The sequence below is a fragment of the Schistocerca americana genome, chromosome 5, assembly GCF_021461395.2.
Source record: "Schistocerca americana isolate TAMUIC-IGC-003095 chromosome 5, iqSchAmer2.1, whole genome shotgun sequence".
Classification (NCBI taxonomy): domain Eukaryota; kingdom Metazoa; phylum Arthropoda; class Insecta; order Orthoptera; family Acrididae; genus Schistocerca; species Schistocerca americana.
The window spans coordinates 37,991,043-38,016,847 of NC_060123.1; the positions used below are offsets into that span (position 1 = coordinate 37,991,043).

Sequence of the window (25,805 nt, forward strand, 5' to 3'; positions counted from 1 at the left end):
CCACAACTTGACACCAGGATAAACATTGTTGTGCCTCTCAAAAACATTGTACAAATGGGACCTCGCCCCAGGTTGCTGCCATACTTGCCGACAAAGGTCATCTGGGGGAATGCAGAACCATGATTCATCAATGAACACAATGTGATGCCACTCATCAGCAGTCCATGTTTCCTTGACATGGAATCACTCCAAACACAGCTGTTTGTGTTGTGATGTTAACAGCAGCCTACACTTGGGACAGTAACTCCCTAGTCCAACTGCTGCTATAGTTGAGCTGGCATAAGTTGATCCCTAACAGTTGCAGTGGTCTAGGTGCAGCAGCTTCTCAGGCCTACCTCAATCAATGGCATAATGGGATTTGGTAAATGTATCTATGGCAATGCCTCGGTGCTGTCACAGCTTTGTAAAAGGCTAGTTTTTGCCTGCAACCATTAGCACCGCAGATGAAAGCCGTCAACAGCAATGCGAGCTGTCTGGAATTTTCTTATGCGGTCTCGACTATAGTTTCTGGCAAATCCTGCAGGATGACACACATGAAGTTTCACAGTCCGTTACTTGTTCTCAGATGGTAAACAGAGATGTGAAGGGATTACCAGCTGTAATATGACAATCTTCCCTTATGGTGGTCAGATGTGGTTAACCAGAATTTTTATGACTACTGCACCTGCCCTCATGTTCCCATGCAGTCAATATCGCGTCACTGTCACAACCAAATGCCCCACAAATCTGGATATTGCACAGTTCAACAAGCCGGCCAAATGGAGACACACAAAGAGGCACATTGCAAAATCAAGTGCTGATAACACTGTCTCACAGGAGTATGTGGCATCTTTATGTCCATTACAGTGATCACTCAGCATCAAGCACTCTTCCCAATGTCTTATATACCCTACCATGGCTGGTAACAACATTAGATTTGAAAAACAGTAATCATTTGCATACCTGCCAAGAGTGCAAATGTGCTGAAGTTACAACATCTGAGCATGCCTTCTGAGTACTTCACATTTTTGTCAGGCAATTAGAACTATTTTCTTAATGCTACATAATTACAGAAATGTAGTAGTAGTAGTGGTACAGTATGTCCACTATCTTCCTAACAGTTCAAGAGGTTGTATTCAGATATTTGAGCTTCTTACGTAAAAAATGTTGTATTTCTTCTACACTTACGTAGCAATGGCGGACAATGTGGTGGCAGAATATCACAGACTGAGTCATAAAGAGGATAAGCGAAGGCCATTTCATAAATTACATGTCCAAAACAATACACATCTACTGCTTCCATTGTCTTAATTTTTTTGTGGTGTAGTATATATGGCCTGTAGAAAGATGGAAGTCCCAAAATACCATTTTCAATGTCGATTAACTTGATTCGTCCATTTTCTACGATTACATTTCCTGGGTGCAGATGGCCTGTAAAATGACACAAACACCTTAAACAACCAGTGGTAACATTCATACAATGATCATCCACAATGTGATGAAAATACTTACCATATGGGAGTCCTTTATAATTTAAGAAAGAAAGGGCTTCAAGGATCTGCTTTCCATACAGTGAAACTTCTTCAACCAACAATGGCTTACGCTGCTTGGGGTTGCCGTACTTTCTCAGAAACGTTGATTTTGGTTTTGAACAATACAGTAAATCACGCAAGGTTCCTGCATTATTTAGAGCACGAACTACATACCCTCCAATCTCATTGCAGTTTATAAATTCTGGTTTCTGGATAAATGGATGCTGTTGGAATAAAGAGCCAACAGATAAATCACTTGCACAGCTACTTTTCTTGGAAAAGTGGTGAAGATGGGTTGAATGGAATTTGCAATTATCAGATAATTTAGTGCAAACAAGATGTTTGAGTGAATGCCCTTCAATGTTTTCAGTTCAATTCACTTAGATCAGCTGCAATTACAATGACATACATTTCTACATTTCATTATCTTCTGCAAAACTCTGTATTACACAAATATTGATAATGACTATAAAAAGAAAGAAAATAAACTGCCTGAATAATGTTAGATCCATACCTGCATACTTGAAATGCTCTTGCAAGCACTTAGCATTTCACGGTCATCCAGATGTTTGTCAGGTCCGTATTCAACCCAAGAAAGCACCATTTCATCTTTAGGTTGGTTATGATTTTTTACCAGGAAATAATGTTTCCGAATACGCCAACCCATTTCAGGTATAGGCCTCATTATTTCATAGTTAACTTCGCCTCTAAGAGCCATTGAGACATGTTGTAAAGCCACTTCTGTAAAGACAGCAGTAGATATATTCAAGAGAAACAGACTACAGAGATTTATTGTGGATTATTAACTAAACATCTAAACTCAGAGTTGTTTCATTAAATTAGTAACACTGATAATAGTAAGTATCCAATCACTTATAGATAAAAAAATGTTCTTTAGCGATGTTCTTGAAATAACAGTTTCTACAATAACTGTATTATGGAGTATCATACAATGGCTATGTTATGTAAACGTTGTTCAGCTTTTTACATTGGAATGACTATCACCAAGTTGTCAGTTAGGATGAATGAGCATAGGCACAGGGTGTATACCGGCAACACACAACATCCCTTTGCAGAGCATGCTCTACAATACAACAGTCATGACCTTGGTGTCTGTTTCAATACATCCGCCATCTGGATTCTTCCCCCAGACACCCATTTCTCAGGTTTCTCAGAACACCGCAGGTTTCTCAGAACACCGCAGGTTGGAGCTAGCACTACAACATGTTCTTGGCTCTGACCACCCACTTGGCCTTAATTTACATTAATTTCTTCTAGCCCAGCATTTCTTCACAGTAACTACTCCTTTCTTCACTCTGAGTTTTTTTACATCTTTCATTTTCACCACCACCCCTCCCACATCTGTTACATACAATGTACTTAGCTTTTCAATCTCATTAACACGTGCTCAATGTTCTAGCAATAAACTTGGTCTTGCATATTACCCTGTCTTCCACCCTTAAGCTCTCACATTTTCAAATCTTGTCTAGCGCAGTCCCCCAACAATCAGTTTTTCTTTCTCATCTTGTCCAGTAAGTCTCCATGACTCGGGTTTCTGGGTGACTTTTCTGAACACTATCCCTTTCCTAAACCTCTCCCGTTCTTTCCCTTCAAACCTTTCCTTCTCATATAAGCTTTCTGGCAGAAGAAGGAGCCACTGGCTCCGAAAGCTTTCATAAGTAAAATCTTTTTTTTTATGTGTGTTTTCTCCTACTGCCACTTGGTGAGTAGATTTATCGTCTCTCCAATTACATTATATTGTCAAAGGTTGATTATTTTCACTGTTGAATTAAAATTTTAAACCAGTAGTATGTTACAATACAAAAGGAACTGTACAATGCTAAATCCTACTATGAAATGTAGTGCATGCCCAACATTCTAGATGCTTCCCTAACTTGTGAGTGGTTTGCTGTACAAATGACAAACTATTTCACAAAACATTCTTTGCCAAAATCATTTTTTATAATGCAGTTAGTCAGAGGGCACAGTCATATCTACTCTCTAGCTTGAACAAAACAACATTGTGATTAACAAATCACTGACAGAGGGCAGTGTTCCTGAAGTAAAGCTAGTTACAGATGACAAGGCTCTGCATAAACCAACAGAACAGGCAGCACAGCAGGCATTTAACATCTTCACATTCATCCTGTAAGGAAAGACAAAGAATCTGCAGCATTTTTTTTATATAAAATCTTTATTTCTATCGATGATATACTACTTAATTTGTGCCTAATTGTGTCCTCAACTGGTTAAGCTGATCAGAAACAATTTCAAGATTTCAACTAACGTAGTAGTTTGTAAAGTTCCTATTCCCCCCCCAGGCTACTTCCAACAACCACTATATATTTGAAAAAGAGCATGACATAAAACTGTATTAATATTTCTTTATTATCATGATCAATGTAAGTAAAATACCATCATCACAGTACCTATATCAATGAAAATAAAAAGCCAACTACAGAAAAACACATACAAAAACATCATAAGGGTAATGGGTGACCCCGAGTAATACTTACAAACAAAGACTAATATTAATCACATGTCATTACATATATAGGCATGGAGTCCATACTGACTATACATTCATCGTGATGTATCTTTAGCAGAATAGTAGATGTTCTAACATGGTAAGCAGTAACCCATAGGATAGTAATTGAAAACTGATCATGATGTAGTGATCATATACAGAAAAACAGATATTAAAGATGACTGATCATAGAAGTCAAACATACAGAGATGTAACATATACTACATACTTCACATAGTTGACCTTTACAGATTGTTTGACAATACCAATAAAGAAGTGGATTCACAATATTTAGAATATGTCCATCATATGTAAACAGATGTGCTATGCTTACCGCGTTTGTATGATGTAACAAGCATCTGTTAGCAATATGTATATGGACATATGCTTTTGCATAAGGTGCTTTACGTTTTTAAATATTTTAGCGATGACAAACCTTTTATAAGTACTGATTTTTTATTCACCTGACATCTCGTGTGTGAGGTTCAGCATAAAGTGAACATGTTTTACAAGAAAAGATTTTAAGACCTGACCATCAAAACATAGTCTGTTGAAATGGGTTGTCTTAAATAAAGACATATTTTATGCAATCTTGGCTATTGAATAGTTTCTTGCAATATAAAACCACCACTTAATATGTAGTAACTGCAAGGCAAATCATTATCAAACAATTCACAAAGCGATATCAACAAAAATAATTGATTTTTGAAAATATAACTGGCTATATAAAAAAATCTATTCACCCAGCAGCGGCAGGAGAAAACACACTAAAGTTAACAAAATGTACAAGCTTTCGAACCCATTAGGCCCTCCTTTTGGCAAAAGAGTTGAAGGGGAAGGAAGAGGGATGAAGGAAAAAGGTGTGGCGAGGTTTAGGAAATCCAGAGAATTCGGGAAAGTAAGTAAGGAGACTTACAGAATGGAATGAGAAGGAAAGACTAATTTTTGGGGGCTGCATCAGATGAGATTTGAAAAGATGAGAGGTTAGTTGATTTTTGGGGGCTGCATCAGATGATATTTGAAAAGATGAGAGCTTAGTCGTGGAAGAAAATTAATAACCAAGACAGATATTACTGACAAAACACTAAGGGACAGGGAAAGACAGATACGTCAGAAAATAAAATATGTAGAAAACTAAAAGGGAATTGAGAACAGAACAGTTATGGAGAAGAAATTATTAGACCGATAAATTTACATTTATCAAGTAAAGCTAGGTGGATAGCAAAAACCAAGGACATATTGTAACGCCAGTTCCCATCTGCGGAGTTCTGAGAAACTCCTGTCAGGGAAAGAATCAAGATGGCGTGTGTGGTGCAACAGTCACCAAGGTCGTAATTTTCATGTCGCAAAGCATGCTCTGCAACAGGATATTGTGTGTCACAGTATACTCCCTCTGCATATGCCCATTCATCCTAAGTGAAAACTTGGTTTGGTTTTGTTTGGTTTAGTTTCGCTTTAGGGTGCACAAATAACTGGGGTCATACGCACCGAAGTGAAAACTATAGAACACAAAGACAGAGAGGAGTTAAAAAAATGACTATGCATCAGTCCCAATTGACATAATATAAGACAGCTAAAAACAGACACATGGAAAAGGGCTAAAAAAAACAGCATACAGAAGCGAAGGTCCAAAACTAAAAATTAAATGGCCTTTGCCATATTGCTTTCGCAGGTAAAAAGTAAGACGCAGTCAACAGACAGCGTGTCATTTGCTAAAACGGCCAATAACTCAGATGGCAAACCCAAATGAGAACATAAAAAGTTAAGAAATGGACATTCCATCAGGAAGTGGTTGACAGTTAAAACTTGAGTGTGTGAACTTGGTGGTAGTCATATCGATGCAGGAGGTCGAATAGTGTTTATGTAACAACCGGTACACAACATGTGCTGCTTCACATGTGGCTTTCCCTTTGATAGCACATGTTTTGCCAGTTACAGGGCTGGTATAGGTGGTGGTAGGAAAGAACACTGGGGAAGTCTTACCCTATCTTCATCCTTTAAGCTCTCAAGTTTCCAAATATGGACTGGTGCAAAACCCCCAACAATCATTCTTTCCTTCTCATCCCATCTATGAAGCCTCCCCTGATCCAGTGTTCTAGGCAACTTTTCCCTGATTCTCCGTATTTCCTTAACATCTCTAGCCTTTCGCCTTCATTCTTCTTCCTTTGAAAGCTTGTACATTTTAACTTTTATGTGTTTTCTCCTGCCCCTGATGGGTGAATAGGATTTTTGTCAATTCAACTATATTAAATTTACGAAGATAATAATTAAAAAACTTATGTTGAGCAAAACCAACCGACAAAAAAAACTGAATAATAAAAATTAGAACTATGTAACTACCAAGTCACTTATATTACAGTACAAGGAGCATCAATAAGTAATGCAACAATTTCTTTTTTCTGAAAGCAGGTTGGTTTTATTTAGGATTCTATTACAACATATTATTTCGCACTCTTTTCGCTACAAAGCCCTATTTTTCAACATGATGGGCTTATGCCACCTTACTGGGAGAGCCTGTATGCCCACATGGTACCATTCTTTGGTTGGCGTCAGAGCCAATGTCTTGCAATATAAATAACCTCCCTATCAACCACTTACTGCTTCCCACAAGGTGAATACTTCATTGGACCAAACTCATTGCTTTTGATGCTCTTCTGTGGCAAGGAAGCCACACACATTTATGTACCCCATCTGTTGGACTAGTGTGTCAGCACTACCAACACAGAACTCCAGTTGTGCAGTGTGGTATTTTATTGTGATCCGTCGATTGCCTCTCCTTGAAACGCGCCTCCATTACAGACACCATTTTGAAGGGTATGCATAGTGCCACCACCTAACAAAACTTTGTGAAACTACAGGGGCTGAAGCAGGAATATTGCACAAAGTCCCACAACAAATTCTGCATTCTTTCACCTGACATTGGCCAAGAAAGAAAAAAACAAGAAAGAAAGAAAAAAACAAGAAAGAAAGAAAAAAAACAAGAAAGAAAGAAAAAAAAACAAGAAAGAAAGAAAAAAAAACAAGAAAGAAAGAAAAAAAAACAAGAAAGAAAGAAAAAAAACAAGAAAGAAAGAAAAAAACAAGAAAGAAAGAAAAAAAACAAGAAAGAAAGAAAAAAACAAGAAAGAAAGAAAAAACAAGAAAGAAAGAAAAAAATAATGTGTCGCATTACTTATTGAACGACCCTCATAAAACAAGAAAGAAATGTATCCTCCTTTTTTGACTTTGGCAAAATGTGGCATCATCCCGCACTGCATCAGGTTGGTACAAATACATATACTCCTATGTACATAATATATATTTCAAAATAAACACACAAAATCTAACAACAATTGAGTCATACATATCAAAGTCAGAAGATAGTCAAATAACACAGTGGGAGCACAGTGATGATAGTGAACAATTGACACGAATGAGGGAAAGAAATACAGTAGAAGAAAAATGGGTAGCTCTGAGGGATGAAGTAGTGAAGGCAGCACAGGATCAAGTAGGTAAGAAGACGAGGGCTAGTAGAAACCCTTGGGTAACAGAAGAAATATTGAATTTAATTGATGAGAGGAGAAAATATAAAAATGCAGTAAATGAAGCAGGCAAAAAGGAATACAAACGTCTCAAAAATGAGATCAACAGGAAGTGCAAAATGGCTGAGTAGGGATGGCTAGAGGACAAACGTAATGATGTAGAGGCTTATCTCACTAGGGGTATGATAGCTACTGCCTACAGGAAAATTAAAGAGACCTTTGGAGACAAGAGAACCACTTGTATGAATATCAAGAGCTCAGATGGAAACCCAGTTCTAAGCAAAGAACAGAAAGCAGAAAGGTGGAAGGAGTATATAGAGAGTCTATACAAGGGCGATGTACTTGAGGGCAATATTATGAAAATGGAAGAGGATGTAGATGAAGATGAAATGGGAGATACGATACTGCGTGAAGAGTTTGACACAGCAATGAAAGACCTGAGTCGAAACAAGCCCCCGGGAGTAGATAACATTCCATTAGAACTAATGACAGCCTTGGGAGAGCCAGTCCTGACAAAACTCTACCATCTGGTGAGCAAGATGTATGAGACAGGCAAAATACCCTCAGACTTCAAGAAGAATATAATAATTCCAATCCCAAAGAAAGCAGGTGTTGACAGATGTGAAAATTACCGAACTATCAGTTTAATAAGTCACAGCTGCAAAATACTAACGCGAATTCTTTGCAGACGAATGGAAAATGTGGTAGAAGCTGACCTCGGGGAAGATCAGTTTGGATTCCGTAGAAATATTGGAACACGTGAGGCAATACTGACCTTACGACGTATCTTAGAGAGAAAGATTAAGGAAAGGCAAACCTATGTTTCTAGCATTTGTAGACTTAGAGAAAGCTTTTTGACAATGTTGACTGGAACACTCTCTTTGAAATTCTAAAGGTGGCAGGGGTAAAATACAGGGAGCGAAAAGCTATTTACAATTTGTACAGAAACCTGTTGGCAGTTATAAGAGTCGAGGGGCATGAAAGGGAGGCAGCCGTTGGGAAGGGAGTGAGACAGGGTTGTAGCCTGTCCCCGATGTTATTCAATCTGTATACTGAGCAAGCAGTAAAGGAAACAATAGAAAAATTCAGAATAGGTATTAAAATCCATGAAGAAGAAATAAAATCTTTTGAGGTTCGCCGATGACATTGTAATTCTGTCAGAGACAGCAAAGGACTTGGAAGAGCAGTTGAATGGAATGGACAGTGTCTTGAAACGAGGATATAAGATGAACATCAACAAAAGCAAAACGTGGATAACAGAATGCAGTCGAGTTAACTCAGGTGATGCTAAGGGAATTAGATTAGCAAATGAGACACTTAAAGTAGTAAAGGAGTTTTGCTATTTGGGGAGCAAAATAACTGATGATGGTCGAAGTAGAGATGATATAAAACGTAGACTGCAATGGCAAGGAAGCGTTTCTGAAGTAGAGAAATTTGTTAACATCGAGAATAGATTTAAGTGTCAGGAAGCCGTTTCTGAAAATATTTGTATGGAGTGTAGCCATGTATGGAAGTGAAACATGGACGATAAATAGTTTGGACAACAGAATAGAAGCTTTTGAAATGTGGTGCTACAGAAGAATGCTGAAGATTAGATGGGTAGATCACATAACTAAAGAGGAGGTATTAAATAGAATTGGGGAGAAGAGAAGTTTGTGGCACAACTTGACTAGAAGAAGGGACCGGTTGGTAGGGCTTATTCTGAAGTATCAAGGGATCACCAATTTAGTATTGGATGGCAGCGTGGAGGGTAAAAATCGTAGAGGGAGACCAAGAGATGAATACACTAAGCAGATTCAGAAGGATGTAGGTTGCAGTAAGTACTGGGAGATGAAGAAGCTTGTACAGGATAGAGCAGCATGGAGAGCTGCGTCAAACCAGTCTCAGGACTGAAGACCGTAACAACAACAACAACAGCAGTAGTGAAATTGCCAAACAACAGGAACATTATTTGCCAAACAGTAATAAGAGCTAGCATGATTATCATCTTTCGTCGTAACCATAAAGGAACAAAATTAGGGGACATTAAAGCGAATAAATACCAATAGTACTTGAAAAATGGTGCAGAAGATTTTGTCATACCAATTTCAAGTGTTTCAAAGATTTGCCAATTTCACAAAAATTTTTCACAAAATTAGTTCTTTGACGTAACTATTCAGTTAGTTTGGTTGGTTTGTGGGATTAAAGGGACCAGACTGCTAAGGTCATCGGTCCGACTCTTCAGTTAGATCTAATACAATTATTGTTCCTTTGGCCTTACTCCCACTTTTACCTTACTATGACTGAAGCAGCTTTGTATTTATATTTATGTAGGTTATGATATTATCCTTTCTAAATGACAGATGACCCTTACTAGTTATTTACCATGGCCTTTGTGTTATTTCTTAAATTTTATCCAATTTTTCAATATACGTAAAAAGGTTTGGTTTTGTAAGATAAATGCTGTCATAATGCTTGTCAACATGCAAGGCTGTAGTCCTAAACTGTATAAAACTTTATCACACTATATGGGTTTAATCTACACAGACAGTTTTTTTTTTTTTCACACAATCAGTATTTGATTATTGATATCTTAATGTCTTGTAAACATTTCTTAAAGATGCTTGTGTTCTTAATGTTGCATTTTTTTGTTATTCATTCATTTCACATCAGTAATTTTGGGGATTTCTTTTCCATTAGGTTACTCTAAGGGCACCTCTGATGCCATTTTACTGCATTTATATACTTTGTGATTTATCTTATGATATGACAAATAACGTCTTTCAGTTAATGTTAGTGCAAACAGCATTTGACTGTTTCATTGGGTATCACCAGCCAGTTTCCTGTTAGCCACCTCCTATGAGGAACTGATGGGAGACATATTTATTACTTGTGAATGTCATTCTATTTTCTATATTATGGAGGTTATCACAGGAGAGCCAATTGTTCTTCCCTACATTAGGTTTTACATCACGTACATTCCATGTTTACGATAGGCAACATTTGGTATGACATAAAATACTTTTTAAATGTTTCATATGACTGACTTTTGTACAATGTCATTAATATCATTCACAGACTACAATATTTGAAATTATTCTATCTGTGTAAGTTACTATAAATAGCGATCAAAAAGTTTCCGTCGAAGGTCATGAAGTTTAGAATCGGTACGACAATTAGGTAAAATCACCTTGAGCACTGAGGCAATCATCCCACCGGTGCACCAGGTTGAAGGTACCCCTTTGATAAAATACTGTGTCCTGCTGTGTGAAGAAGCCTGTAGGTCTATTAACTGCCTACTGCACATCCTTGACTGACAGGAATCACTGACCTTCAAGGCCTTTTTTAAGGGACCAAAAGCGAGACAATTACCTGAGGAAAAATCGGGGCAACATAGAAGGTGCTCCAGTGTCTCCCTCAAGTGCTGCCATATTGAGACGTGTGTTGTTACAAAGCAGCAGAAGCTGCACATGTCGCAGCTGTCTTTTGACAGACACGCTGATCCACACATATTTTTTAATTCTCCGATGGTTGTCAACTGGCATTTGTCCTCCAGCAGCCCAGAAAAGAATAACAGCATATTGGTCTCGCTAAGACACATTTGGTAGCAATATCATCATAGTTCACATTTCTGCATTTACAGCATGCACATCGAAGAGAGAGAGAGAGAGAGAGAGAGAGAGAGAGGAGGGGTGGGGGTGGAGGGGACAGATGGTACTTAAATACCCACATCGGAGTCATGCTACATTGCATATATGCTGCAACAAGGCCCTCAAACGGAAACTTTTTGATCACTGCTTATAATTTTTAGTTTGTGTTAAATGACATACAATATTGGTATTAATTTGCTGTAATGTTTCCCAATTCTGGTTACCTATGGTTACAACTACAGGTGGGACTGTTGTACTAGCTCCTATTACTGTTTGTCAAATAATTCCCATGTTGTTTGTCACTACCACACAGTGAAATAATTTTCCATGTGCATTGCGTTTCCACTATACTGGAATTACTGGTGTTAGTTATATTGCGGTATCAGTATGATCTGCTAAGAATATATATAGTACAGTTGTTGCACTGTTGCTCCATACAGTGACTATAGCACAACATTTCATGTCTTTTACCATGTGTTACAGTGGTTAGCGGTGCTTAAATTACATGGCTGTCCTTCGATAAGGCCTACTGTTCTTTACATAGCTAATCAAACTGTTTTATTTGACACAAGGCCTTTATGTCATACAGTCATTTTTTGTAAATTTTATCTGTTTTTCAATTCTGAATGGTTCAGACCACACTGATTGTATTTATAGGTAGTTTTACATGGTATCATGAACAGGAGGGAGAAGAAAACCATGTCTTGTTTTTCTGCTTTTAGCTTTAGTCCTCCTCATGTGTATCTGTATTTGATGTGTTGAAAATATGTTACAACAGACTGCCTACCTTGCAATTATGCTACAATGGTGCCTGTGATGGGTGGCTTCATACAGATTTACATGTGAAGAAGAGAGTTACCTACAAGGTGGGGCAGAACGGACTCCCTAGTTCCACTTCCTCCGTAGCCAGAGGCCTCAAATTAGGTTGTGGAGCCAAGTACCTACATGGTGGTGTTAAATAAATGAATAGGACTCGACCAGGTTTAACCGAGGTCGAAAGATGACACTTGTTTCCATGGAAAGAGTGGTGTTTTGTGTGACAATCTGTTGACTGACTGTATTCCAGTTTTATCTTTCTGGAGACCATTGGTGGGAGTAGTTAGGAGTCAACAGGAGATGGTGTACAACTGTTTGCGGTGTACGTTTTCCAGCCCAGTGGTTGTATCAGAGAATCTTTATGAAAGCAAAGGATTTTATTGTGACTTTGGATTAGAAGAAAGATTAACCCTGTCTCACAGGTCAAAGTGAGGCTGGTGCCCACTATCTGACCAATTTAATAGGTTAGTAGTATGGAAAATTAAACTTGGTCTGCCACTAAAAGTTTCCAAGAAAGTCTATGGAGCTATATGTCATGCAATTTGTCTCATGAACTTTACATCACTAAGAGTGCACAGATTGTGGTCACAACTGCAAGTGCGATGACATGCAATGCCACAAATGCTCTGATGACGGACAGATGACGGGTTTATTTACAATATGCTACTGGGTCTTCATCCTCAGCAAAAGACATGACTTTTTCCCATTCCCACATATAGATGGGGCTTTCATACTCTTCTTGTTTTTCTGAACTGAATTCCATCTGGGGCATCTTAGCAGCTTCCTTCAGTGCAGCCAGGAGTGTGGAGTCTTTGTTGCATTAAATGTTACATTAAAGAGGTAATTAGCCATTTCATGTGTTATGTCAGCTGGACTATATAAAATAGTCTCATTACTCATTATGGCAGAGGCAGATGACGGTCTGCCTCTATCAGAGACTCTCCCGATTGACTCCAAATTCTTGTGGCTGTTGTGGAATGACTAATGGAATTCAGGATCTCTTGTCATGACATTTTCAGGACTAATTAAATGTTCACTGTGCTTCTGTCATTGCAAACAGAAAGGCTAATAGGTTCTCTTCTAATGATCTAGCCTTGAACTTTGGCACTGTGGCTCACCTATCTGTGGTCACAGTGCAGAATTCGTTGTTCAAGCAGGAGACAGATTGCTTATTAGAATGTTCCGTGGTCTTTGGTATGACTGTCTCAGCCCCATGGTAGATTACATTTGTAGCATGATCCATCCAGTTCTGGATGCTGTATATTATCTTGTTAATTGGCTATACAGCATCCAGTTTGTTCTGCTCCATACCCTTTTTGACAGCCTCCAACTGTGGTGTCCTTTGGTACAGTGCAGTTCCCGAGAACTCAATCCCTGTGGAAAGTGTTGATGGAAACCCAAAGCACATGATAGGCATTAAAATTCTCCATTAAATAGCAATGTGTGTAGGTGTTGCTTCAAGCAGCCTAAGAGAACCTGTTTATCAAGTGTATAATGAGAGGGAAACACAATGGGCATATGGCGAATTTCATTGGCACATGGAGGACAACAGCTGCTCCCTGAGAGCTGCTGGAGACTGGAATGGGTGTGGTGTGGCAAGTGTTAATAATTAACACCAGTCCAGGGCTATTTGGTTTCTCCAAGGGGACATCAGCACCTGCAACATGGCTTTCGCCATAGGGAAACGACGGTGATTAGCAATCCAAAGGTTTTAATCTGATACTCTTCAGCTTTGGTCGGTTTTTAACTGATCCTTTCTTTTTATTTGGATCTGTTTGTATGTCTGCTCCGCAAAGATAAAGTAGTTATTGGTAAGTATAAAGCTGATTAAAGTGAACAGGAAGGATGGAATCAGGAAGGTGTTGTATTCAGCAGCAGACAGACCATTTACATGGAGGATGTTAGTATAGCGCGAGGTGTCATCAATGGTGACAGGCAAGATGTGTGTGGGAGCAGGACAGGCACAGATTGAGGAAGATCTAGGAAATGGTTGCCATCTATAACACCTCTGTATATAGGTTGCAGTGTTGATCAACTAAGGAAGATATACTTTCAGTTGATACTCTGAAGCCAGAAACTATGGGACAGCCAGAGGGACTGGGTTTGTGGATCTTAGGAAGAAGGTAGAAAGTGGGAGGTGGGAGTGAATGGTTTGGGTAGGGTAAGAAGTGCAACTGAGATGTTAGTCCTTGCGAGAGGCCTGTTGTTTTAGGAGTGACTGTAGGTCAGTTTGTATCATAGGGATAGGATCTTGATGGCAGATTCAGTACATAGAGTGGTCAGACAGCTGGACAGACTCTCACTTACTCCCACTGCTCAAGTGCCACAGTGGTAGATCCCTAATCAACTGGGAGGATAACGATGGAGTCATCAGTTTTTAGGGAATGAAGAGCTTGGAGTTCCTCAGAGGAAAGGTAAGACGTCATGATTGGTTGGTTGATTTGGGGGGAGGGGACCAAACAGTGAGGTCAAAAGTCCCATCAGAGTAGGAAAGATCAGGAAGGAAGTCAGCCGTGACCTTTCAAAGGAACCATCTCGGCATTTGCCTGAAACGAATTAGGGAAATATAAATCAGGATGGAATACGAGTTCAGTATGCTAATCATTGTGCCAGAAATTCTTGGAAAGCTTGTAAAGGATAAGTTTTGAGGTAGTGGCAATGGATCAAATTGGGATCATGGTTGGAACTGTTGAAAGCAGGGTTCACTGTTGGGTTTGCTGTCCAAAATGAATTGGGAGTATGTTGCAAACTGATATTTCCAGTTGACAGTACATGAGAAGGGAAGCAGGTCCTTCACCAAAGCAGCCTTATTACATGCTGGTTTAGTCCTGAAAGTGAGACACATGGATAACACAGATAATTCAGGAGGGGAGGATACCTTAGACGAGAAGTTGAGAACACTGTGCTGTTGTGACAGGTTCTTGTGATCATGAGCTATCATTGCTATGCACAGCACCTGCACTCAAGATCCCACCCCAGTGATACAAATTGATCTACTGTCAGTACAATAATATGAAGAGTTCCCTCCTGTATTAAAGATACCAACAGTTTCCTAGATTGCCTGAAATCCGTGTCCATCCCACTCCCATCATACAACTTCCTTGTCACCACCAATACCACCTTCATCTAAACCAATGCCAAAATGTACATGGCCTGTCATTGGAGAATGTTTTCTCAATCGGCACTCGCCTGGTTCCCAACCTATGACGTCCTTCCCGTTCACCTTAATCAAACAACTATTTCACTTTTGAGGGGGAGATATACAAACAGATCACAGAGTCAGGTATGGAAATCTGGACTGCTCCTTCTTATGTCAACGTTTTCACAAGGCACTTGGAGGGGACTTTCCTGTGATCCACAAACCTTCATCGCTTGATTTGGTTTCGACACACTGATGACATCTTTGCTGTAAAGTGTCATGGTAAGGCTGACCTGTTAAAATTCTTGGAATCTCTAAAAACATTCTCCCAATTACATTTCACTTGGACCTATTCTGAATCCAATGTCATTTTCCTTGATATTGACTTCGTTCTCACTGAAGGTCAATTACACAACTCTGTTCACATTAAACCTACTAACAAACAACATAACTTACATTTCGACAGTTACGATCCTTTCCATGTCAAACATTCCCTCTTGTATAACCTTGGCATTCAAGGCAATTATATCTGTTCTGATGCAGGCTCTTAACAGAAATATACCACCCTTCAGTGGGTAGAATTACCCTACCAGCCTAGTTCAAAAGCAGATTTCCTGGGCCATCACATTAAATTCTGGTAGTGCTGACCCCTCCAAAAAACGACTTAAGACTACACCCCTTGTCATTCAGCATTAACCTGGTCTTGAATGTATTAATTAGCTACTTTGACAAGGCAATGGCTTCCTAAAATCATGCCCTGAAATGAGGTCCATTCTCTACAACATTTTGTCTACCACACCTAGAATAGCCATTCACCAACCATAGATCCCCACAATTTCCTTGTCAGACAATAGCCTCCTACTGCACACATTTCCCTACCCTATGGCTCCTACCCTTGTGACCTTTCCCGCTGAAACAATTGCTCTATACACCCTATACCACCTGTACCAGCCCTAAATGGCGAAAGACGTACTATCAAAGGGAGAGTCACTTGAGAAATGACATATCATGTACCAGCTGTTATGTAAACACTGTTCACCCTGTTGCAATGGCATGACTACCACAAAGTTATCGGTTAGATGGGCATAGGTGGAGGGTGTATACTGACAATATACGGTATCTTGCTGCGAAGTGTGCTCTACATGTGCCCCCTGGATTCTTTATACAGACACAAATTTCTCAGAACTCCGCATATGGTAACTGGCATTACAACAGTCCTTGGCTCTCATCATGCACCTGGCCGTAATTTACATTAATTTCTTTGGTCTAAGCTTTTCTTCCTACGAATTATTCCTTTATTCACTCCCTTTTAGTTTTCTGTCTTTTCTTTGGTGACCTGTCTATTTTCCCTGCCCCTCACCTCTACCACATACAATGCACTTAGCTTTCCACTCTTATAACTCATGCACACTGTTTTGTCAGTAGCCTCTATCTTGCATATTCATCTACTTTCTAACTTTAAGCTCCCATTTTTAAATCTCATCCATTGAAGTTCCCAACAATCAGTATTTCCTTCTCATTTCACTGGTTAACTCTCCCCTCAACAGGAGTTCTGGGCAATATTTTCATAATTCTCTGTATTTCCTGAACCTCACAATTCCTTTTCCTCCATCCCTCTTCCTTGCCCTTCAATCCTTCCGATGAAGGAGCCATTGGCAAAGCTTGCCAATTTCTTTAACCTACCTATATGTTTCCTCATGCTGCCACTTGGTGAGTTGATTTTTTATCTATCCAATTACATAACAATTTTCATAGTATGTCCTAATGTGTATATTCCGTCTTTTGCACATGACCTCAATGAAGATTTAGACAGTCCAGTGAACGAATACATCATTTTTTGCATCTGAAATGTTTAGCAGAAACCATGTAGCTATTTTACAAACAATTAAGGAAAGCATAGAGCATGGAGTGGTCTAGTTCTTATGGTAGTCAGAAAATGGTTCAGGAATATTGAATAATCATTTAAATGCAGTACCGCTTTGTATTTCTCCAATCTGTCCCACACGCAGAGTGGAATAGCGGTTAGTGTCACTGGCTGGCATGCTGCAGGTCACCACTTCAAAGACCATCACCAGTAAAAAAATTTTATTTAATATTTATAACAATAATGGGAATTCCTGGATGGAACAATACATAAAATAAGAAAAAGCAACCACTAACTACTAGCAGACTGATGTATGGGGCATAGACGCATGTAACGGGTAGCAGTATTCACACTAGCTTTCGAACTCTTGCGCTTTGTCTAGCAAAAGTACACACACACACACACACACACACACACACACACACACACACACACACACTACCACACAGACACCTAACTGCACACTCCCACGGATGTGGCAAAACTTTTTTGTGACATTTCTTTCATGGGTGTTCCAAGAAACACTTCTATGCTTAAAATTCCATCTTCCAATGCTGGCGACTACATCAAAGGTTACAACAACTAAGAAAGCAGTAACAATCTCAAATAAGCCCAGCAAGCCAATCCGTTTAGGAGAAAACAACACATCCTTACATACAGTATGTCTTAGCTCTATGTCACATTGTGGAACCAAATATTCAGAAGTCACCAAAATCCATGATCTAATGAAAGGGGTCACTCAAGACTTGTATATACTCTTCTGGTAAACAACATCACAACAACAAAGGAATTCATCAACTGGTGTCAGAACATCGAGGAACTACAATATAAATTACGTTGACAAAAGAGGTATGACTGACTTCTGAATACTGCGTACTTGGACTTGGGGAAGAGGGGGGAGAAGAGAGGAGAGACGAGGGGGAGGTGTGGGGGAGGGAAGGGGGAGAGGAGGGGGGAGAGGTAGGGGGTAGGGGAGTGGGAGAGGTAGGGGAGGGGAGTGAGGGGGGAGAGGGAGGGAGATAGGAGGGGGGAGAGGGGTAGAGGGAGGGAGATAGGAGGGGGGAGAGAGGGCAGAGGGGCGAGAGGGGCGAGAGGGGCGAGAGGGGGGAGAGGGAGGAGGGGGGAGAGGGAGGAGGGGGGAGATGTAGGAGGGGGGAGATGTAGGAGGGGGGAGATGTAGGAGGGGGGAGAGGGAGGAGGGGGGAGAGGGAGGAGGGGGGAGAGGGAGGAGGGGGGAGAGGGAGGAGGGGGGAGAGGGAGGAGGGGGGGGAGAGGGAGGAGGGGGGGGAGAGGGAGGAGGGGGGGGAGAGGGAGGAGGGGGGGGATAGGGAGGAGGGGGGGATAGGGAGGAAGGGGGGGATAGGGAGGAAGGGGGGGATAGGGAGGAGGGGGGGGAGAGGGAGGAGGGGGGGGATAGGGAGGAAGGGGGGGATAGGGAGGAAGGGGGGGATAGGGAGGAAGGGGGGGATAGGGAGGAAGGGGGGGATAGGGAGGAAGGGGGGGATAGGGAGGAGGGGGGGACAGGGAGGAGGGGGGGACAGGGGGAGGGGGGGACAGGGGGAGGGGGGGACAGGGGGAGGGGGGGACACGGGGAGGGGGGGACAGGGGGAGAGGGGGACAGGGGGAGAGGGGGTCAGGGGGAGAGGGGGACAGGGGGAGAGGGGGACAGGGGGAGAGGGGGACAGGGGGACAGGGGGACAGGGGGAGAGGGGGACAGGGGGAGAGGGGGACAGGGGGAGAGGGGGACAGGGGGAGAGGGGGACAGGGGGAGAGGGGGACAGGGGGAGAGGGGGAGAGGGGGACAGGGGGAGAGGGGGACAGGGGGACAGGGGGAGAGGGGGACAGGGGGACAGGGGGAGAGGGGGACAGGGGGAGAGGGGGAGAGGGGGAGAGGGGGAGAGGGGGAGAGGGGGAGAGGGGGAGAGGGGGAGAGGGGGAGAGGGGGAGAGGGGGAGAGGGGGAGAGGGGGACAGGGGGAGAGGGGGACAGGGGGAGAGGGGGACAGGGGGAGAGGGGGACAGGGGGAGAGGGGGACAGGGGGACAGGGGGAGAGGGGGACAGGGGGAGAGGGGGACAGGGGGAGAGGGGGACAGGGGGAGAGGGGGACAGGGGGAGAGGGGGACAGGGGGAGAGGGGGACAGGGGGAGAGGGGGACAGGGGGAGAGGGGGACAGGGGGAGAGGGGGACAGGGGGAGAGGGGGACAGGGGGAGAGGGGGACAGGGGGAGAGGGGGACAGGGGGAGAGGGGGACAGGGGGAGAGGGGGAGAGGGGGACAGGGGGAGAGGGGGACAGGGGGAGAGGGGGACAGGGGGAGAGGGGGACAGGGGGAGAGGGGGACAGGGGGAGAGGGGGACAGGGGGAGAGGGGGACAGGGGGAGAGGGGGACAGGGGGAGAGGGGGGGAAAGGAGGGGATAGAGGGGGGAAAGGAGGGGATAGAGGGGTGAGAGGGAGAGGGAGGGGTAGAGGGAGAGAGAGAGAGATTTGGAAACTGCTAGGGGGTGAATAAATGAGCTAGATGGGGAAAGGGCCTACCCTGAAAATTGACAGAAGATAGTGAGGATACAGGATAAAGGTTATGGTGCAAAATCCACCAGTTCTGAGTGTACTTGGTAAAGAGTGGTATGGGTACGTGTGATACACGCAAGGAGGAAGAGAGTGAAGAGAAAACTATGGAAAGATATGCAAGGTAACGAACTAGCGGGAAAACAAGAAAGAAAGAAAAACAACATTGCACAATCGGCTGTGTAACAAAAAAAAAACCATCATGATCAGATCTACTTTGCTGTTGTTTCCCGCTGTTGTTTCCCATGTCTAAGAGACAGCAAGTGCAAGCTGTGAAATATTAAATTTCACGTCAAGCGGCAGCAACAAGGCCCAGGCAAAGACACTTTTAAAATAACTATGCTTTTGCGACAGAAATAGTGGTTAAAAGTGTGTTGGACTGAGCTGTATTAAGCCAGTTTAAGTTAGGAACATACCATACAGCGAGTGGACTGCGTAGAAGTCAGTGAAGCAATCCTTTTAGTTAAACTGTGGTAGTACAGCAAGTGAAAGTAGACTAATTTAGTGTTGCATACACAGGCCCCGAGGTTAAGCAATATCTGACATTTCTTTCTTGACTATTCCATGCATCAGTCATATGATTGGTGGAGGTGGGGGTCTGCAGCATATGAGCAGCTGCAGTGTTTGGGGCTCTGGCAATGTGGACAGAGATGCGTCATGTGCCAGGAATTGGTGTCATAATGGTTTCACAAAGCCTAGAAGAAGGAGCAAGACTGCATCAGCTGCGACCCCATCTACAATGGGTGGAGGAGGAGGGTGGCGGCGGGTGAGGGGGGGGGGGGGGGGGGTGCTCACACACACAAATATCAACAAGCCACAAAAGTGGGCCCACTAACTGAGCAACTGAATGTACAACACAGTTGCTGCACTGTGCCCGCACTGCTACTGGATACCACACATCTGATGGGTTGGAAGTTTGACACTGGCATGAGTCCAGTGAAGGCAGGGTACTACCTGCACCTACTCACACACCAGTTTTCCCAGTACAACAACTTCCAAGTGTTAGTGAGTGAAGTGAATGTATGCAAAGTGCAGTGTTTACAAAAGTGCAAAGCATTAATAAGTGTTTTTCTTTTGTTTCTCTTACAGCAAACACAATTAGATCATCATGCCTAATTCATCATTGTTTATATAATCTTGTTTACTTATAATAGTTTGTTTGGGAACATTCTAATAAGATTTATTAAAAGGAAAAGAATACAGAAGTGACTAGTCTTCGATTCAGGTGATTTCTGGGCACTGACTGCTTGATAAACTGTAGATTTAAACCAATATTTATGCTTGGAACATAATTATGTTCATTCATGTACAATGTGCTAATCCTGATTATTCACACTCTTGATCTTTCTAAAATTTTGCTGAACAGGTTTTGAATACTTGTTTATCTACATTTGATGTACTACATATACTGAAAATACTCAGTATCATTTGTAATTTGTATCACTAACATACCTCATGGAACATAATTTCACAAAGACACACATTTAATTATCTGATACTACATAATTACTGAGGTTTTCTTTTTTTCTTATAGATTATTATAACTTTCTATAACCTTGTCATGTATCCAGTTTTTGTCGTATTTAGGGTTTCATAATTGAGAAACATTTTGACACTAATATCTATAAGTGCTTGATTTCAGTAACTTGAGTCAAGTCAAACTTGTAAACTGATGTGATATTTTTAGTGTGCCAATGAGTTGAATGCTGCTCTATTGAAAAATGTGGCAAAGCCACAGACAATGGGTCGAGTGTTTAAGTGTTTAGTTTTGGCTTTTGATCTAGGTGGGGTATTTGTATACGTTATGGGATTTTGAGCTATTATTTTTGACAAAATTTGCGCTTTAGAGGATGTAATAATACCATGACTGATATCCCTGCTAGCAAACTACCTAGCAGCAGGCACTAGCTGGTGATCATTGGCTTCTAGAACTTGCTGCAGTCACCTGCCTCTTCTGGCAGGTAGAGCATTCCATGTCATTCGAACAGTGTGAGTTACCAGCGAGCGCACAAGGCAATAGTGGTGCAGACTCGGCCAAATGTACATGTTGTGAAAGAATTGAGAGTCATAAACATGCGAAGTTGAATAATAAAGTGTTTAATAGTGCACTGAGGGAGCTATTTTGTCAGAATAGGAATGCCAAATTTGTCTGTGGCTTCTTTAGAGTGAACGACTTTTAGAATTTGTCAGTATCATCATAGTAGTGAATCTGATGTAGTTAGGCACTTTTTCCATTGTTAGACATGGAATAAATTAAGTTAACAGCTGTTACTGTAGTAATTAATTATGGGATGACAGCTTACAAGAACTTTTGAAGGCAACTCCTATGACACCAGACATTAACCACCATAATTGTTCTATACACACCAGTGAACTGTATATGATTGTAGTCAACATGTGGGGCAAAGCCCATCACCGTAACCTGGATGAGGTTACTCTTCTACAAACAACAGCCACTTCCAGTCACCATAAAGAGGTACCAGCCACTCGCTTAGTACACTTCAGAAAAACTATGTGAGGCAACTATCTACTGAGATGAGGGTGGCACAGGTGCAAATCCTCGATGGACAACAGTTGCTAACAAGTCTGGAAATTTAGTCAACATCATCACTGATTGCCATCCTGTGCAGGTGCTAGTCAATTCAATAATTTCTTTTTCTGTGATGTCAAGTGTCTCTTGTCAACAGCTATAGAAGACTATGTTACATATGATACAAAACCAGTTGTGCTGGTGGTCACAAATGGGAAACACAAGTTGACAGGAACATGTATTGCAGAATGCATTTATAATGGTATTCTCAGATAGAACTTCTTACGGGCATCACAAGCAGTCATCATCAGTAGAATATAGAGCTCCAGACTGTAGGAGCTATTCCAACAATCACATACAACAAAGACTGTTATGGACAGTTGTTTGCTGCTGAAACTGCTGTTATCCCACAGACCTCAATAAGAGAAGTTCCAGTCATCAATCTAGAGGCTCAGTTAAAATGAGAAGCTTTCATTGATTATGAAAAGTTATTCAGCCTCACAAAAGAAAGCTGCACCCCAGTAACAATCACAAACATTGCGGGTGGTCAAGAAGAACTCTGGATCACTAACTGCCACGAGTAGCCACAACTCTTCCTTAAAGGTATTTGCCTAGGAACAACCAAACCAGTCCAGGATAGGCAGCTCAGTGCAATCAATGAATCATCATTCTCCACTACAACTCCACAGTGCAGTGGAGCAAGCTACTATCGAAACATTCAAGAGGATCGGGCTTGGCCAAGGAACAAAGTTGTTGAATGTTAGCCATTCTCCACCAATTTTCAGATTCTTTCAAATCTGGAGTGAAGGCAAGACAGGCCAAGCTGCCCAAGGTAAAACACCAGAACAGCACTGGGGATAATCCACCAATTTTTAGCTGCACTTGTATTGGGTATCACCGGATGAATGACAGATAATCCGGGAGGAAGTGGAGATGATGTTGGAAGATGAAATCATCGAACCTTCACAGAGCCCTTGGTCCTTTCCTGTGTCCTTTGTTGAGGAGGAGGATAACGAATGGCATTTCTGCATCAAGTAACAACAACCGGGAAGGGGTGAGTGGGTGGGGGTGGGGGGGACATAAACCATGAAGAAAAATTTCTACCCACTGCAGCATGTTGACGACACCCTAGACTGCTTAAGGAGCAAAGTGTGCCTCAACTGCGAACGAGCAGACAGGCTACTGGCAAATTTAGATTGACAAAGCTGGCCAGGAAAGGACTACCTTCGTAATACCTGACAGTCTCTACGATTCCAAAGTTATGCCGTTTGGACTGTGTAATGCTCCAGTGACATTCGAGTGTACGATGGACAGCTTGCTTCAACAACTTAAATGTACACTGTATATTTGCTATCTGCTCGACACTGTTTTTATGAAGACTTTTGAAGCACATCACATCTATCTGACGACTGTGATCAAGTGTGCTATTACTGCAGGTCTCCACACAATTTGGGAAACAGCCTCTTCACTGGCAAAGAAATACAAATCTTGGAGTACCTGTTTAATGACAATGGATTCTGCCCCACTCAAGAGAAAATATGAGCAGTCACAGATTTTCTGTCTCCTTGGCACATTCGTGATGTAAGAAGTTTTCTCAGCAAGTGCTCGTACTACCAGCGACTCAAAGAATTTCTGTGGCAAGGCACGTCCCTCAAAAGAACTAATGCGTGAAGATGCTAATTTTTCTTGGAATGAGATGCAACAGAAATCTTTATTTGGTCTTAAGGAAGGACTACAATCTTTTCCAGTCCTAGCATCGTACAACATGAACACAGAGGCTAAACTTCACACTGTAGCTAGCAGTTATGGGACAATTGCAGTTCTAGTGCAAATTTGGGAGATGCTGAAAAGGTCTTATGCTTCCAGAATACTCTCCACATCCAAGACGAACTGCTCAACAAGAAAGAATGAGCGCCTTGCAGTTGTTTGGGCAATCAGTAAGGTACAGTTGCATTTATTTAGCAAACAATCCACTGTTACGACAGATCACCACACACAATACTGGCTGACTGATCCGTCAAGTTGACTGCTAGATGGGCACTGAGGACACAGGAATATGATGTCACAGTGGTATACAAACACAGACACAAACCTATGGACGCTGATTGCCTTTCAAGGAATGTTTTGGCAGAAAATGGTTGCATAGACGAATTCTCGATCACTGGTGCATCAAATGATGTTGCTTGGAGGAGCCAGCACTGCTGAAAACCACACAGAACCCTTGAAGGAGGAAGACCCAGCCAAAGGGGAATTCCAGTCATAAGCAGAAAACTGTATAGTAGGAACTATGTTCCACTGTGGTGCAAATAGTTGCTTGTCGTCCCACCTTATCCAAGACCAGCAACCCTGAAGCATTTCCATGATGCTTGAACACCTGGATACCTGGAATTCGTGAAGACTCTGGACAGAATCAGAAGGAGGTATCACTGACCAGGTCTCTGCCAATCCATTACACACTATGTGAACCACTGTAAGGGATGCCAGCAATGGAAGCATGTGCTACATATTACCTCCAGAACACCTGATACCAATTCTGCCAGCAGCTGTGATATTCCACTGTATTGGAATCAAATTCTTTGGGAGGTTGTCAAAGTAGATGAATGGGAATTGATGGACAATAATTGCTCTGACTACCCCACCAACTACACTGTCACCAAAGTTGTGGCAACTGCCAAGGCTCCAGGAATTGCAAGGTTTTTAGCATAAGACATCATCTTGAAGTGTGGCACACACCACATGATGATCTTTAATCATGAAAATGTTTTCCTATTGAAACTGGTATTCCACAATGTGACATCATCCACAGGATAACAACTACCTACCAACCACAGATGAATGGTCTCAAAGAATGTTTTAATGGGATGTTGGCAGATGTGCTCTCCATGTACATTGATGCTGAACATTAAAATATAACACTGTTCTGTTCAATGGTCACGAGGTCGAAACAATAAACCATACGATACTCAGGATGATTATGTGAAACACACCACCAGGACCAAAGGAACAAGACAGTTAGCTCACCTATGGTCCTTGGACACCCAGGAAAAGGATCGAGAGCACTGTAATGCGAAGCACTGGTCAGTGAGACACAGCCCAGGAGACTTGATAGGGACTTTTACACCTGTGCAGAAAGTGAGACTATCAAAAAGGTTACTAAAATGTTACTCTGGGCCATGTTGAATCTTTCAACACTTGTCAAAAATCACATACAATGTCAAGGATTATGATCCTTCATCATCCATGTTCTCTGTAGGAAGCCCTACTACAGTCCTGATATGCAGATCAACGATAGGGGCTTCTTGCTCAATGGAACTAAAGTCCTGCTTTGTGGTCTTGAAACTTCAATGCGAGAGGCTACCTTCGATGTTAATCACAGCAAAGAGGATGTGACAAAACAATGACAAGATCCTAATGTTGCAGGGATTTCCAATGAGAACATCTAGAACAATGAGTCGATATTTCTCCAGGAGAGGGACCTGTGTTGCATGCAGTGTGGAGTAGTGGTTAGTGTCGCTGGCTGGTGTGCTTTTGGCTGCCAGTTCAAATCCAACTACCAGCAAATATTTGTTATTTAGTATTTATCGTTTCTGTAAGGTTAACGAAATTTCTTATGCTTGTAATGTTAGTATATTCTGTAATATTCGATGTTTGTATAAATAGGACTTTTTTCCATCAAGGAGGCAGTTCTGTTTCATCAGTATGTT

General features: G+C 41.8%; 1 protein-coding gene across 2 annotated transcripts in view; it reads right to left on the reverse strand.

The window, feature by feature from the left end:
- LOC124615847 (PX domain-containing protein kinase-like protein) overlaps nt 1-25,805 on the reverse strand; it is a 128,442-nt gene that overhangs the window by 75,144 nt on the left and 27,493 nt on the right. For both annotated transcript variants that reach the window (XM_047143999.1, XM_047144000.1), the window contains exons 4-6: nt 2,026-2,252; nt 1,492-1,735; nt 1,168-1,410 (exon numbers count right to left, since the gene is read on the reverse strand). In XM_047143999.1, the coding sequence (XP_046999955.1) occupies nt 1,168-1,410; nt 1,492-1,735; nt 2,026-2,252 (714 nt within the window). The remainder of the gene's footprint in view (nt 1-1,167; nt 1,411-1,491; nt 1,736-2,025; nt 2,253-25,805) is intronic.